Raw genomic sequence first — 16828 nt, forward strand, 5'->3', positions numbered from 1 at the left:
AGGCCTTCAAGGCTCCTTCACTTTCTCCCCACCCTGTTGCTACAGTGAGGGTGGAGAGGATTATTACAGAGCACTGGAATTCTTTGCAGGGTGGGGTGGGAGGGGGGTCACATAAGGGTTATAAATACCAGCAGCGGAACTGTGAGCTCCTGGGCTCTGCGCTAGGAGAACAACTGACAGACCATAGTCTCCCCTTAAAGGCACAGAACAAGGAAGCTCCCTGAGGTATTTCCATAAAGGCAGTTCCTCTTCTCTTTAGAAATACATCATCAACCAAACACCTGCGTCAACAGCTCTACACAAAACAAGCTGCAGATGCCAGGGAAAGTGACCAGGAGATTTTAAACCAGGCACAGATTAGCACTAGGAGAAATAAAGACTCCAGGGCCTGGCCTAAAGGAAGGCTGACTTAGAGGCAGTTGTTGCTACCACACAGTCATAATCACATGGTCAGAAGGCTGCTTGCTACATAAACATTTAACTTAATCGACAAGCACCTTTTCCAACTGAATCCTAAGTTTCCCACATACAGGTGGCAATTTTTTTCTAGGGCAGTGGTTCCAGGGGACATTTGGCAACAACTACAGACATTTTTGGTTGCCACACTGGGGAAGGGCTGCTACTGGCATCTAGTGGGTAGAGATCAGGGATGCTACTAAACATCTTACAATGCACAGGACACTGTCCACAACAAAGAATTATGCAGCCCCAAAGGTCAAGAGTGCTGAGGTTGAGAATGTTCTAAGGCATTCTCTCTACTTCACTGGACCCTAGTATTTCCTACTGGAGTAATCTTGTTTAGGGAAGAAAGAAAAAAGACCAAGGGGTCAGCCTGGTGGCATAGTGGTTGGGTTTGCACGCTCCACTTTGGTGGCCCAGGGTTTGCAGGTGTGGATCCCAGGCATGGACCTATGCACTGCTCATTGGGCCATGCTGTGGTGGTGACCCACATACAAAGTAGAGGAAGACTGGCACAGATGTTAGCTCAATGACAGTCTTCCTCAAGCAAAAAGAGGAAGATTGGCAACAGATGTTAGCCCATGGCCAAACTTCCTCACCAAAAAAGAAAAACCAAGACAGACCAAGGGCCAGCACAAAGTGGGGGTGGGGGTGGGGGTGCCTACTCAACTTATCTTGGCTGCTGTAAAGCTGGAGATACCTAATCCTCCAGGTGACAGACAGGTCATATCAAGTGTGATTTCCTTTCTCTCCAAGGGCAGATAGATAATGCTGACCTCATTTGTTTTATTCTCTAGTGACTCTAACTGGCAAAACTGTAGATGGGCTGACACTGTCTTTGTAATTATTTGAAAGGAAGGAGTAAGTATCTATGTGCAAATTTGCGGTCTCTCAGCTTCATGTCAGGCCCTGTCTTCCAAGAGTTTTCACAAGTGCCATAGGGAAGCCTAAGCTTGCTTACCATGAGGGAGAAAATCAAAAGAAGAGGTTTACAGGGCTTTCTTGTTCTGGCTTCATATTCATAGTAGGATACTGAGGCGTCTAGACAGAAGCTGCAAGTGCATGCAGCCCCTGACCCTGGGCTCTACTCAACCTGCATGAGGACTGAGAACAGTGCTAAGGAAGCCTGCTGCCTCACCTATATCCCACCAGCCCAGCCTCAAAGACAAAGAAGGAAAAGACCCACTGGCTTGCATACTTCAAGTGTTCCATTAGATGAGGTGAATCTTTGTGAAACCTACTTACTATAAAAACGTTTCCATTTTCCCCACTTGTTCTTTCTCCCTCATCACTGAGTAGAGTGCCAAGTCTGAAGCCTAGCCTAAACACCTAGTAAATATAAATACATACGAAATATGGAATGCAAGAGGTGCATCCAGGTTTCTTGTTACTGCCCACCAGTATGATGCCAAAACCACCACAAGCTTCCTGACTGAGAGGCCAGCGTGGTTCATGAGGGGGGTGCAAAGGAGAGGCCGGTTTAAGACTCAGAAAGACCTCAATCCTTGACTACAAAACCCACATAGGGAATTTCAAAATGAGGAAAGCCTCTTGTTATTATGAGACTTAATAGATTTCTTCTCTAAATTTCCAGTCATTTTCTACCTTTCCCAGGAAAGTCACCCTGGGGCAATTCTTTGGCTTAAGTTTCAGTGAAATAAAGGTCCCTCCTTTCTTGTTTGTCTCCTGTTATGTACATTCAATTCCTTTTCCTCAATAATCAGAGACTCTCTTGTTCAGGAAAACGGAATTTCCTGAACAGATTAGCCAAAGTCTTTTCCTTCCAATTTTCTGAAAACATGCTCAATATTCTCATTTGTGATTTCAGGAATGGCTTCTTCTTTTCTGCTTCCAACAGAGAGCTGAACCCAGTAAAGCACCTAACTCAGGAAGGTTTGAGGTCTTTGCCTGTTAGAGTGAGAAAGGACTCTCTTCCATTCCCATCTGATAGATCCTCACTGGCTGACCAGATTCTATCAATTATTCAGAAGTAATCGAGGGAAAAGCCTCTTCTAGGAATGATGACTTTCAGTTTTTCACATTTATTTAAGGAGGAAACAATTCTTCCCACAGGCTAAATGCTTTTCCATGCATTTATCAGCACTACTGCACTGTCCCAAGTCCGCCTGGGCTTCTCCACAGATTTGACTCATCTGTTTATTCTGACCATACCCAGCAGAGTTTTAGCTAGGTCAAAGCAGAACCACATTCCTGTCTCACAGATTCATATCCTCTTCTCTTCACCGGATTCTGTGCTGAGAGCGTGATCTCATTATAAAAAGAAAAGAGCTGAAAAGTTAACGCTAATGCTGTTTCTTAATATTTATTTTCAACTGTTTTTTCCTTATTAAAAACAATTTGAATCTGAAAGCAGACTCACATTTTACAAATCTGGTCTGCTGCTGGTGAGAGGGAAGATTAATCTACTGCTGGATTATAGAACACATTAACCCAGGAACTCAACACTCAAAACATGAAAATGACTCAGTCCTCAGAATGGGTCCCAAAAGACCTTTCTCTTACTCAGCCTCAAGGGGACTGTGGAACTGTCCACAGAGCTTTTCCCCTCTTATTGTTTTCACTTCCCATGAGCTCAGCATGAGCTAAGCTAGGAGTATGCTCTTCCCCTTCTGACCAAAGACCTTTGCTGAGGGGAGGCAAAAATTCTCCCCAAAGCCTTTGACTTTATAAGATGGACCTACAGAACCAGACTTCTGATCTGCACCCCCAACTTGAAGAGAATACACACAGGGCACACAACTTCACCACCCTCCCTCTCTCACTCTTCTAATCTTGCCTTGTCAACACCAGGCCCCTGCAGATAAACACACTCTGCAGGTGACCAGCTGATCAGTGTCTCGTCCCAGCCTTTACCTCCCATTGCTGGTAGGAGGCTTATTCTTAGAAATCAGTGAAACAAGTCTACTATCACAAGCAACCAAGCAGCTACTGAACTCTGAATGCTACTAGGATACAAATAAAACATGGTAATGTCCAATCATTTCTTAAAATCTTCCAGAAACATCAAAATTCAGAATATCTCTAGAAACCAAGGATCAAGTGAAAAGTAAATGATTACTTGTCCTCAAATCCAAACACTATATATGCCTGCTTGTGAACTCTTTTTTATATTCTAGTTCATATGTAATGCAATTTTAACAGGTCTGTTTACTTCATTTTCTAGCTCACTGAAGATTAGAAGGAAAAGATAGACTGCTAAAGGCAGACCTAGTCACAGCAGTGACAAGTAATAGCAGTAAGAAATAATACCTGATATCAGGGTAACAGGGAAAAAAAAGAAACTAGACCTCCACCCTATATATACAAACCTCCAATCCAATCAGTACGACAACGTAGAGGCCCAAAACAAGAGCTTCAATACAGAATTCAAACTGCACAGTCATTTAGGAACATCTAAACAAAGCAGCCCCAAATGTCTCTAATTTCCTTGAGGATATCACCATAGTAGAAAATAGTATAATCTTTTCAGTAATGCTAACCTGCACTCACACACACACAAAATAAATCATGCACAATATAGTATTTAGAAAATTAGGCAAACAAAATTTAAAATAATTCCCATATAAACCAGAATCTAGTTTGATAAAACTATTTTGGAGCGTAAAAGGATAAGCTTCAGTTTACTAAGAAATTCATTTAGTTAGTTAGACAGTTAATTCTAAGTAACCTGGATCCGAGTAAGTTGGATAAACACAGCGTGCCTGTAGAAGAGAGGCTCTGCTTTCGAGGACTTACAATGGAAGAGGAAAGAAAAGTGTACACAGTGAAGCAGGGAAGGCCACTCCGCCACTGGAATAGAGGTGTGGCAGTTCCTAAGAGCAACACACGTGAGCTCATGGGTGTGAATTTTCTCTACCTACACTTTCCTTATTTGGGTGCCTCAAGAAATACGATGACTTGTGTTGTTCCAAACTGCACTATCTCCAAACACAGTTAGGGGCGTCCAGCCAACGTTTCACTTTCATGCTGGACATTCCCTAAGCTAGAGGGGCCCTTCTGAAACAGCCACCTTTCTGCACCTGGATCTCGTCTACAAATCTGTGACCTTTCTCGGGACCAGATGGCTCTGACCTGGTGACAATACCATCTCTCCATCTATGTTTTTAACAGAAAGAATCCTGACAGGCAGGGGCCCTGAGAGAACAAATTAACTCTAATGGCAGGACTGTGAACTGTGTAAGTGGGACTAATGAACACTAGTGATGGAAATAAAGTGCTGGAAGTATCCTTTCCAAATCTACTCCATGCACCAAGAAGGACACAGCAGCAGAGAGGCCTTCACAGTGGAGTGAGGCACTTCTAGGTATTTACAAAAAAGGGAACTCTTAGGGTGAAAGGCTCATGCAGTGAGAGCCAAGACCCAACAGACAGTCCTAAGAGTTCCAAGCCCCTGACCTGGCAAATTTGCACTTTTGAGTCAACTCCTCTCATCTTCCCCAGTTGTTTTAATTTAGACTCACAAAATCTCAGGACTGGAAATTCTGACTCAGGCAAAGGATTAAAACATTTTCAACTAAGGTAGCACTTCTCACACTCTCCTGTAGGTAGCAAACTTGGACTCTTGAGGAGTCTGAGGTGTTAGTCTTAAGCACTACTTGCTGTAAGTGCAAAATTTCTTTTTTTTCAGATTTTATTTTTCCTTTTTCTCCCCAAAGCCCCCGGGTACATAGTTGCATATTTTTAGTTGTGGGTCCTTCTACATGTGGCATGTGGGACACCGCCTCAGCATGACTTGATGAGCGGTGCCATGTCCACACCCAGGATCTGAAATGGCGAGACCCTGGGCCGCTGAAGCAGAGTGTGCGAACTTAACCACTCGGCCACAGGGCCGGCCCCCCAAATTTCTTTGAAGTGTCATGTTTTATCTTAATAATTCATGAGAATTTTGCATTTTATTTCATAATACATCGATAATACATCAATAATTTTCCCTCGAAATCTGTGAAAAAAATCAAGATTTTGGGGGCTGCCGCAGTTAAGTTCGTATGTTCCACTTAGGTGGCCCAGGACTCACTGGTTCAGACCCCAGATGTGGACATGGCACCGCTTGGCAAGCCATACTGTGGTAGGCATCCCACATATAAAGTAGAGGAAGATGGGCATGGATGTTAGCTCAGGGCCAGTCTTCCTCAGCAAAAAAAGAGGTGGATTGGCAGCAGATGTTAGATCAGGGCTAATCTTCCTCAAAAAAAAAAAAAAAAAAAAATCAAGACTTTGGGAAGATGAGCCCAGGTTTATCTTACAGCTTCTCATACCTCAATTTGAAAAACAGGGACCTGAAGAAACATTCACTGCTGTTACAAAAATCAGTTAATTTGAAACTCAAGAAATCACAAGAAGGGATTCTTAGAGTAAAAGATAAGGTTTGGACATTTCTTTCTATACCCTTAATTGGTTATAAACACTGAAATAAATTACAATAGCAAAATGTTCAAACCAGTTGCTCAGAAGTCCAAGAGACTGTTTAGTCTCCAGTGTGTTTTGATGGTGGTGGAAGTGAGACTAATGAAACCAGGGACAGAAGTTAAGATGCATACTCAATTGGTTTCCAAGTTACAAGAAAAGAAACATACACATTAGATGGAAAAAGATTTAAAAGCAAGGGCAAGACTTACTTTAAAGTCTGCTAATTGTTGGTTGATGATATCCACTTCAGTCCCCACTACCCACTGGAGGGCCTCTCCCTCCTCTGCTGCTGTGGTCATGTCATTGAGTACTTTCAATTTCCTATAGAAGTCCTCCACACGGTCCAGCGTCAGCTCTAGCTGTTCCTGACGAGCTTTACTCCTCTCTGTCAGTTTGCCACACTGTTTGTTCAGGGCTTCTAGCTCCCTCTTGAGACCTAACAAGTCCAGAGTCCCGTCTTCCTCCAGCATTTGTCGGCACTCTGCTTCAGAGGCCTCTATGTCTAACTTGAGGACTTGAATTTTGTTAAGGAACTGCCTTACATCCTCAATTTGGGACTGGAGACTGTCAGTGTCTCTGCCGATAGCACTCATGCCATCTAGCTCATCATCCAAGTCTGCCAATTGAGAAAACATTTCTCGGACTCGGCAGTGGAACTGGCCAATCCCCTCCAGCTTGTTTTCCATTGTCATGCAACTACTGTTCACTCTTTGCTTCACTTCTAGGAACTCTTGCTGGGTGACCTCAGCTTGATGTAGAAGCTGGGAAGCATCAGATCCATCTGGAGCATCTTCTACCAGGCCCCGAGTGAAGTTCCTCAAATAGTCTACCTGAGGCTCCAGGGTCTGCAGCACTTCCTGCTGAGCTCTTAGCTTCTCTAGGTTCTTGTTGCTACAGGCTTGAGAGCCTAGAGCATCAAAGATCTCAAGTTGGTGTTTGGCCCCTTCAACCTTCTTTTCAATATTCTTAAAGCTTTCCTGGAACTCCTTGAGCCTCTGGGTCATTTCTTCAAGTGACCCTGTTTTGGCCTGTAGCTCTTCTGTAATGGAATCCATGTTCTGGTTGATTCCAGCCTTCTCGTCCCGGATATCATCCTCATCCGTTTCTGAAGAATTGATCAGAATGTCAGCAGCACTGTTCAGTATTTCTAGCAGGGAGCGGCGCTTTTCTACCTCACTCAGCATAGCCTTTGATCTCAGGAGACTGGACTCTAGCTGCACTGGATCCAGAGTGACTCGCAAGTCAGACATCTTGGCCTTACAATCTTCTATCCATGGCATAAGGTCTTCCACATGCCACTGATATTTCTGAGCTTTCTGCATACAGTCCTTGAGCCTAGATTGTCTGTCTGCAGTTTTTTTACTAAGCTCTTCCCAATGGTTTTTGAGTTCAACCAACTGGTTTTGTAAAGTTTTTTTCTCTTCTCCAGGAGGTACAGAAAGAAGCAGAGACTCTCCTTCAGTCACAATCACTTCATAGGAACCACTGTGTTGGTTAAGGCTTTTCTGAAACTCTTCATTCTCCTGTAGCTGAGACTGTAGCCGCTCCAATTTTGCAGAAATTGGGCAGTTTTTTGCTTGCTGGCTTTGTTTGTCATCCAACCAGGTTCTCAGCTCATCAAACATTTGCTGAAACTGCTGGGTGTTGGCAAGAGCTGCCTGGAGTCTGTTCATGCGATCAGCTGAAATGAGAAAATCAGATTTAAATCAATCAAGTCTGAACATGGCACTTAAAATGTTTGCTGATGGTATATGTGCTAATCATAGGCAAAGGAAACTAACATTAATCGAGGGCCTACCATAAAAGAAGCACATAGCTAGGCTCCTTCATATACTATATGTTATTTAATACTCACGTCAACCTTGTAAGGTGATCTGAGTAACAAAAGTAAACTTTTACCTTTAAGTTGGTAAAAAGACATAGATATTTCTAGAAAAAGAGGAACGAATTAATAACAAAATTTTTCTCGTACAAGGCCATCATAAGAAGACCAGAACATGTTCTAATTTCGTATATATGGTATATGTGTGTGTGTATGCGCCTGGTATAAAGAAAATAAGTGAGTATCAGTGAAAGTATGTGTGTAACTCCACCTATATGTACATCTATGAGCATAAATTTCTACCTACTTGCCGACTTTATATTAGTACTCTTATCTCTAGGATTATGCTATGTAAAGAGTCACATATTGTTACCGCCCAATCAATGTGTAATAACCACAGCAGTTTTTACTGTAGCCTGGACAAAGGGATAGAGTAATAATATTCCGAGTCCCAAGATTACTTCAGAGTCACCCTAGATTCTTGGGACTACCACTAACCCACTTCTTTTTTTGGCTTGCCACTAATAATGGCAGCAGTGTGTTCCTCACCCCAACTCACCTGCAAGGTCTTCTAAACCTTGGAGAGGCAGGGCAACTGTCTCCAAACGCTTCTTCAGTTCATCCTTGAGGTACTGCTCACCAATGAGCACTGAAAGTTCATCGCAGAGTGTCTGCGCCTCGTTAATCTCGTGGTCCAATTGTTCCACATCAGATCGAATCTCACTGGTCTCCTCCAATTGCTGCTTCACAGCCTCAGGTTGGGTGCTGATGGCTGACTGGCCACTCAGTCGCTGTCCAACTGCCTTCACCTTCTCTGATAAGTCCTGGAGCAGTTCCTGGTACTGAGTGCTTTTGACAATAGCTTGGTCAATTTGGCTGGAACGGGAATTAAGTTTGTCAGTCAGCTCAATCCACTTCTGATTGATGCTCTGGAGTTCCTTCTGTACTTGGCTGGTGGATGGAGAGACATCTCCAGGGCCTGTTAAGATGCCCTGAGCTGCCTCTTTCAGCTGCTCATGCTGTTGCCTGCGTGCTTCAAATTCCTTCAGCATAAACTGTAATAGAAATGACAGCAAGATGTTTAAAGAGAAAAGACAGACCTAAAAACAGTGTCAAAACAAAAACCGATTTTGGGTTGTGCCAAGTAGTGCCAATTCCTTTTGAAACTAAATCAGAAAACTCCAAGAACCAGAGTACTAGGAAAACGTAGTATCACTTATAACAATTGCTTAACGAAAATTTGTTTTGCAAGAATCAATGATTGTGTCTACTTTCTTTCTTTTCTCCTTTGTCCTATACTGTTTCAACATTAGTTACTAAGGTTAGCCTTGGTTGGGAAAGCAAAGTTTGTTTTCTGGATTGGTACTTATCAGCTTTGCCAGGCAAAACCCAGGCCTCTGAATTGGGTGTCTGGGACCCTTGGTTCCAGAGCCAGCTATATTACCGGCTGGGCTTGTCATTTCAGCTCTCAATACCTCTGTTTTTTTTAGTTTCATTCTCAGAATTCCACCAGCACATACAATCTGTACATTACAATACAGTGCAATTAGATAATGAGCTTCTTTAAAGCAAGTACCATGACTTTTTACTCTTTTCTATCCACTGCTTCACTCAACAAAGAAGATTGCTTACAGGCTCTGGAGTCAGATTGTGTGGGTTAAAATGCTGACTCTATCACTCACTAGCTGTATAAACTTAGGCAAGTTTTTAAAAGTTATCCAAATCTCAGCTTCCTCATCTGTAAAATGACGATAGTAAAGGATTTATCTTGGCTGTTGTATGGATTAAATAAGAAAATTTATGGAAAGTACTCAGCACTTATGCTATACAAAAATAAATAAGACATGACCTCAAGGAAAAACAGATGTGTAAAAAATGAACAATAATAGAATGTAGCAAAAGTAAAAATGATAAAACATTGATGTGAACACGGAACTGTGAAAGCAAGGAGTGAAGATGATTAACTCTGCAGGGGATGACAATAGTAGAAGAGAGAAATCAGGAAAGGCTTCACAGAGGACACAATAAAAAATATGTAGGAGCTTTCCAAGTGAGCAGAGAGTACGCCTGGTTCAGGGTGAGGGCCTATGATTAGCAAAGGCACAGAGCTGTATGAGTGTGGGGTGTTTGGGAAAGAACACATTATCTGGTGTGGGTAGAAATCTGGATATATGGGGGAAGAGTTGGAAATGAGGCTGGTGAGACAAACTGGGACCAGATTGTGAAAAGCCTCATGTACCACACTGAGCTGGTATTTGGACTTTGTTCAACAGCCAGCCAAGAACCACTGAAGCATTTTCATATATTCAGATATATGATTTAAGAAGATAATTTGATAATTGTGTGGAGGACAGAGATTTGATAATTGTGTGGAGGATAGACTAGACAAAGAAGTCCATTAGAAGGATGTTGCAACAGTGGTATAAGCCTGAGATCAAGTCTACCTAAGGTATTTAGAAAGAAGAGAAGAGAAGGATTAGAAAACTGGTTCTCAAATTATGGTCCAGGGGCCCCTGGGAATCCCTAGGTCCTTTCAGGGAGTCCATGAGGTCACAACTATTTTCATAATAATACTAAGATGTTATTTGCCTTTTTAAATTCTTCTTCTCTCATGAATGTTCAATGGAGTTTTCCAGAGGCTACATGACATCTGATATAGCAACAGACTGAATGCAAAAGCTATATGAAAATCTATGAGAATATTCTATTAAGCCAGACATTAAAGAGATTTGCAAAGATATAAAACAATGCCACTTGTATTAATTTTTTTTTTGCTTTTTCTCCCCAAGTCCCCCTAGTACATAGTTGTATATTTTAGTTGTGGGTCCTTCTAGTTGTGGCACGTGGGATGCCACCTCAACATGGCCTGACAAGCGGTGCCATGTCTGCGCCCAGGATCTGAACCGGCAAAACTCTGGGCCACTGAAGAAAATGTTATTTTTTCATAAAAATGTTACTTATGTTGATGTTATAGTTTTATCGTTATTATTTTAAAATTAGTTAATAAATACATATTATATATTTTTAAAATTCCTCAATGTTTTAATAGATATTAATAGATAAACACAAGCTCTTTGGGGTCCTCAATCATTTTTAAGAGTATAAAAGGGTTTGAGACCAAAATGTTTGAAAACCACTGGATTAGAAAAATATTTGTAAATAGACTAAACAGGACTTGATAATTAATTGGATGCAGGGGCTAAAAGAAAGGGTTCCTTCAAAAACTACTCTTTGGTTTTAACTTACAAGACTTGGTGGATGGTGAGAAGAAATGAAACAAGTTTGGGAGAAGATGTAGAACACGAAAAGGTTCTAGTAGGATTTCATTGGACGTGACAAAATTTCACCAATCTAAATTTCTATGATGCTAGGCATGTAAATCAATTTTTGGGGTGTTTGATCAGCAGAAGATCTTTAAGTAAAGCCAGCAGATATAAGATATTGCATTAAGTAGATCACTACAACTGGGGGTTAAAAGTAAAATGTGATCCTACAATTTAGTCAGAAGTTCCCATTCTCACATCCACTCATCTTACTGCCTCTGTTAATGATATTAATAATACAGTTATTGGCCATTTACTATTTGACAGGAACTATGATAGAGACCTCATAAAACTGAGGAAACCAGACTCTGAGGGATTAAATGCCTTGTCCAGGGTTGTATGAAATCTACTTGTTGAGAGCAGCGTTCAAATCCAGGCTTGTGAACATTCAGCTGTGCTGCTCACCTGGACCTGCTGTTTTTGTGCATTCAGCATGTTGGGGTCAATAGACAGGGGCCCCAGCACTCCCATCATCAGTTCCTTCTCCATCAGCCAGGGCCGGAGCTGCAATTCTGCAGCCTGGAAGCAGGCCAGATGACTTGCAGATTCCTCTAGCTGCCTTTGCCGAGCCATTGTCACCTCGGTGGCCCTTTCCCATCGGGAATCTGTAGAGAAGAAATGAGAAAAACGTATTCCTTTACTCTCATGAGCCACTGGCCTGGTCCCTAAATTATGTTCCTAATATGCTACAGGAGATGATCCCTGGAGCATTACTGAAATATTTTTTTAAGTTAAAAATAACCTTCATTTAATTTTAACTAAAGTAACACAAAGAGTTTTGTATCTTTTTTTTTTTGGAGGAAGATTAGCCCTGAGCTAACTACTGCCAATCCTCCTCTTTTTGCTGAGGAAGACTGGCCCTGAGCTAAGATCCATGCCCATCTTCCTCTACTTTACACGTGGGACGCCTACCACAGCATGGCTTTTGCCAAGCGGTGCCATGTCCGCACCCGGGATCCGAACCAGCGAACCTGGGCAGCCGAGAAGCAGAATGTGCACACTTAACCACTGCACCACCAGGCCGGCCCACAGTTTTGTATCTTGATTGTGGTGGTGATTATATGAAACTATACATAGGATAAAATTGCACAGAACTACATACACACATACACAAGCGGACGTAAAATATCTTATACTATATATATTATTTTATAGCCTGTTTTTAAACTTACTATATTATGAATATCTTTCATGCCAATACATTTTTTATACCAATAAATATCCATCTATATTATTTATAGTTCAATATAATGAACACAGCATAATTTATCTAATCCTTTCATTGAATATTTAGACTATTTCACATTTTTCATTTTTATCAGCAATGCTCCCTTTAACAGATTGTCAGTTTAACTTCCTAAGAAAGCCAAACTGCTGACACTTTGAGTGGAAACTCTAAATTTTTTCCTAATCAGGTTTAATCTCTAACCTATCTGGCCTCTTGCTTATGAAAATTAACTGAAAATAATTTCAGCTTTATAGGATGTGCTGAAATTCTGTATTTGCTTTAAAGACAAGCACTTTAGTGAATTTGCAACAGCCCTGTGATAACTTACTGAGTTCCTCTTGCATTTTCTTCCAGTTTTCTGCTTCTTGTGAATTAGGATATGCTATCAGTAATCCAGCCAAGGCTTCTTTTACTTTTTGGATTTTTGGAGAATTCTGTTCCAATTCAGTGAGAAAGGCCTAGGACAAAGAAGATCATGTATGCCATGAAATTTCTGGACAGGAAATTAAGCTGTGAGTGTGGAGGAAATAAGCAGAAGACTGGGTAGCAGTTATAGGCTCTACTTCTGTTCTATCCATGACTTGTTTCACAATTTTAAGATACTAAAATTTTATGCTTCAATTTTTACTTTAAAATGTAACTCTAGATGGCAGGATCTGAATTTCTTTTATGTACAACACATTAGTAGAACCCAATAAGAAAAAACTATTAATTCCTATAAACTAAAAGTATCAAGATATGATGATGAAGATGATGATGATGATGATGATGTTTATGTAGTTGGAAGAGATGACATACTACGGTCAATTGGAATATAAAAAACTTTGGTGAAAAGTTTTTATAGGATTTTCCACATGGTCTTATTTCTCCTGCAATTTTCCCTACTCCTACATGTCAATCTTAAGAATGAAATGTAATCACAGTTCTTTAGATCCCTCCCAGAGTTGGAGAGGTGCTTGATGAGAATGGTTTGCCTTGCAGTGTCATAGAGAAAACGAGATCCCATTCTCAATGAGCTGATGCTTCTGATGAGGGCTGTTCTCTTTCTGCAAACAGATCTGGCTTTGTTTCTGAATCTGATTTATAACAATTTCTAATTTCATAGGCAAGAAAATTCTCTAGGAGAGTTTAGGCATATTAGTCATGTGGAAGTCAAACACGCTGCTCATCACGGCCTGGGTGGTTGGCCACATCTCACTCTCAGGTCGGTGGGCTCAGGCAGGAAACTCTGGTACAACAGTCTCTTCTTCTTAGTGTTTGGGATGCAGGTAATATAAAAACAGTACCTTGTTAGATTCAGCTTGGGCTCTCACTGTTTCTGTCTTGGTTGGAGATGAAGCATCCATGGCTTTCAGGACTTCCTCTTTTGATTCCAGCCACTGCAACACTGAGCTTGCCTCCTTCTGAACTTCCTGCATTCTGCTGAGGACAGCCTGAAGGCTTTCATGGCGTTCCTGAAGTATTCCTCCAAGTTTCTCATATTTCAAGTTTACATCTGACATGTCACATTGGATCTCCGTCAGATCTAGTACCATAGAAACAGAAATCAGATTGGGAATAGTTCTCCAAGCATCCCAATTGGTTTCTCACTACTAAATTACTCATCAGGATTAAGCGTATCTCTTATTCCTTCTAGAGAACTAGAGATTATCTTCCTGCAAAATGACATCAAAGTTGATGTTTACACACACAAAGCAAAACAGCTCTCATTAATCTGATTTCTGATTTTGGTATTAAATACTCAGATGTATAAATAAAATGCTAAATAAACAAGGGAACAACAGAAGTGAAGGGAGTGAAGGATTTGGGGCATTCTTCAGCTTCCTCTACTCCAAACTACAGACAAGTCACCCAGCTGTGAGGTTGAGGGCTGGACTAGACTACCTCTAGTATAGCTTCTTTATAATTCAAAGATTCATATATACTTTCTTCAAGGTCTTTCCTTATTGGTCTTATCTAGTGGTCCAGTGTATTTCCTTGTACCTTTCTTTATTTCACTGGCTACCAACCTATTTAGCCTATAGCTACCAAGCAAAGAGGCATCACAGTTTCTTCTCCCCAGATTTTTACCCTCATGCCCATCCTGGCAGCAGCTCTTCCACACATATAGAAACATACACAGATGCAAACATGAACGCTGTCCTAACACACCCAACAAAGAGGCACTATTGAAATGGCATTCTCACCTTTGCAGGTGTGGTATCCGTTTACACTGCCTACAGAGCTTCCTACAGAGGGCAGTATGGAACCTGAGCAAAGGACAGAGAGACAAACAGGGCAAGACAAACGTGTTAGGAATACATACAGGCACTGAATTTGTTCTCTGGTACTTGCTTTAAGCTCAGGTTTCAGGAAGTTAACACAGCACAAGACAACATACTCATGGAAAGAGACAAATCATTTTAGCTGCCAGGCAACAAAGCGTCACTCAAGGTGTTTCAGCTCCTTACCAGTAACGATTCCTAATGCTTTCTAGAGAAAATTCAAATTCCCTTTTTAAATCTCCAACTTGAATTCTTTGGACCCTGCCCTAATTTTGTGAAGCAAGTATTGGTAAAATGAAGAAGTCTTTAGAATGATATTTGACACACTTTGGAATGAGAATTTATAACAGAGCCAAAAGGTTCAACTTTAACATCAATGTTCTTCCACATAATAAAAATGAACAATAAGTACAATTAAGGACATAAAAAGCAGCATTCTTTTAATAAAGACATTAAAACGAGCCCTTCTTATATTGTTCCAAAGGGAAGATTCTTTGTCTTTTCTTTTACGACTTTCTGCTCCTCTTCCTCAAACAGAAGACAAAAATTCTAAATGCTAATAAATCTGGCTCATAAACATGCCCATAAATTCTGCTTTGAGACTTTGGTTCTGTTTCTAGTTACCACAATTTCACCTATCTTCTCCCCGACATTGATTCCTTGTATTTCAGAGGATGTCCCAAGTTAAAGTACAAGATCACGTAATTATAAAGGTTACACAGAAATCTGAAGAATATTGATGATATAACGTTACACCAAAAGGACAGGATAAAACTCTCATGTGCAAGATCGTATTAAAAACTAGTGATTATCCTGATATTACTTCAACAAAAAAAAAGAGTGGTTATAAAACTTTTAAATGTTAGCGTTATTGTATTTTCAATTAAAAAATGGATCAAACAGAAAGATCATATCCCATTGCAGTGTGGTGATAGCCAAAAGGAAACTGGACTAGCAACTAGAAGGAGGAGGTCCTAGCCAAGATTGTCACTAACTCCGCATGTGAGCCTTAATCTATGGACAGACCTCAATGTCTTCTCTAGGATATGAAGATAATACTACCTATCCTGTCGACTCTCATGGGGTTATTGAGAGGCAATGAGGTAATGTATGCGAAAGCACTTCATGAGACAAAGAGAGGTACACGAATCCAAGGAACTGGGATATTCATGGTTTTTCAGAGTTGTAAGAGAACTTAGAGAACACTCAGGCTAGTGATTTTCAAAGCACCTAAGGAGGTGCTTTAGGGACTCTGTAAATGTTTGGTTTAAATAATAATACTCAGGATATATTTCTAACTACTTAAAAACGGCTAGAAAACATGCATGTTCAATTATATTGGACACTACATCTTAACCCACTAGATATAACCAATTTACCCTGATTTTTGGGGGAGAATAAAGCAGCTCCTGTACTTCTGTGCATACGTTTAAACTTCTTTTTGAGTGACACTGAAAGAGCTGTAGCTCTTCACTAGCACTTTACAATATTCAAACCTACACATGTCCATTCATGTACAAAAAACTCTTCTCTAGCACGTGTGTCCTACAGTAAATAAAATGACAAAAAAGGCCGAGGGACATCTTCTCAGAGCAGGCTCTCACCAGGGTAGAACTGTGTCATAATAGAATTCTTAACACTTCAGACCATGATGATATCAGGTTACAGACAGTTTTTATCTTCAATGCCAGTATTAGGTGTTTTCTATGTTTAAGAAAAGAATGTGAGCCCTCCTTGAATATTCTTGGTGATTTAACTTTGAAACAAGAATTACACCACTTCCAAGCTTCTAGTTCAGTTTAATCAAACAGTATTCTGAGATTGTAAAGTGAACTTTTAAAAACATTTGTCATCATTTGCAGCTACTTATCTGTGTGAACCATATTTGCTGGATACAATGCAACCAAACAAAATTGAGAAGTCAGTCATGTGACAAAGCTGTCATCCAAAAATCCTTGTTACAAATTTTTATATTCACTAAGATACTCTCACTATTCTTACTGCTGGATTTCATAAAAGACAAATGCTATAAATTCACTTATAAGAGAAATTTATGCCAACAAAATATCATTTTTATTTGTTTTATATAGTAGAGTTTTATATGAGATTTATTTTTAAAAAAGATCCTACTGCTTCAAAAAGTTTGAAAAACCACTGATCTAGTCCAGGAGTCAGAAAACTATAGTCACCAGCCAAATCCGCCCCTCTGCCTGTTTCTGTACGTAAAGTTTCACTGGAACACAGCCACACGCATTCATTTATGTATTGTCTGTGATTGCTTTTGTGCTACAACAGCAGAGATGTG

At 40.6% G+C, this 16828-nt stretch overlaps 1 protein-coding gene across 33 annotated transcripts in view; it reads right to left on the reverse strand.

Moving 5' to 3' along the window:
• MACF1 (microtubule actin crosslinking factor 1) overlaps nt 1-16828 on the reverse strand; it is a 321924-nt gene that overhangs the window by 76632 nt on the left and 228464 nt on the right. For 31 of the 33 annotated variants that reach the window (XM_070510277.1, XM_070510291.1, XM_070510290.1 and 28 more), the window contains 6 exons: nt 14446-14508; nt 13546-13784; nt 12588-12717; nt 11437-11636; nt 8268-8763; nt 6096-7567 (listed from right to left, as the gene is read on the reverse strand). In XM_070510277.1, coding sequence (XP_070366378.1) covers nt 6096-7567; nt 8268-8763; nt 11437-11636; nt 12588-12717; nt 13546-13784; nt 14446-14508 — 2600 coding nt within the window. The remainder of the gene's footprint in view (nt 1-6095; nt 7568-8267; nt 8764-11436; nt 11637-12587; nt 12718-13545; nt 13785-14445; nt 14509-16828) is intronic. The other 2 variants (XM_070510292.1, XM_070510265.1) reach the window with 1 other exon arrangement.

This window comes from Equus asinus, chromosome 5 (assembly GCF_041296235.1).
Source record: "Equus asinus isolate D_3611 breed Donkey chromosome 5, EquAss-T2T_v2, whole genome shotgun sequence".
Lineage (NCBI taxonomy): Eukaryota > Metazoa > Chordata > Mammalia > Perissodactyla > Equidae > Equus > Equus asinus.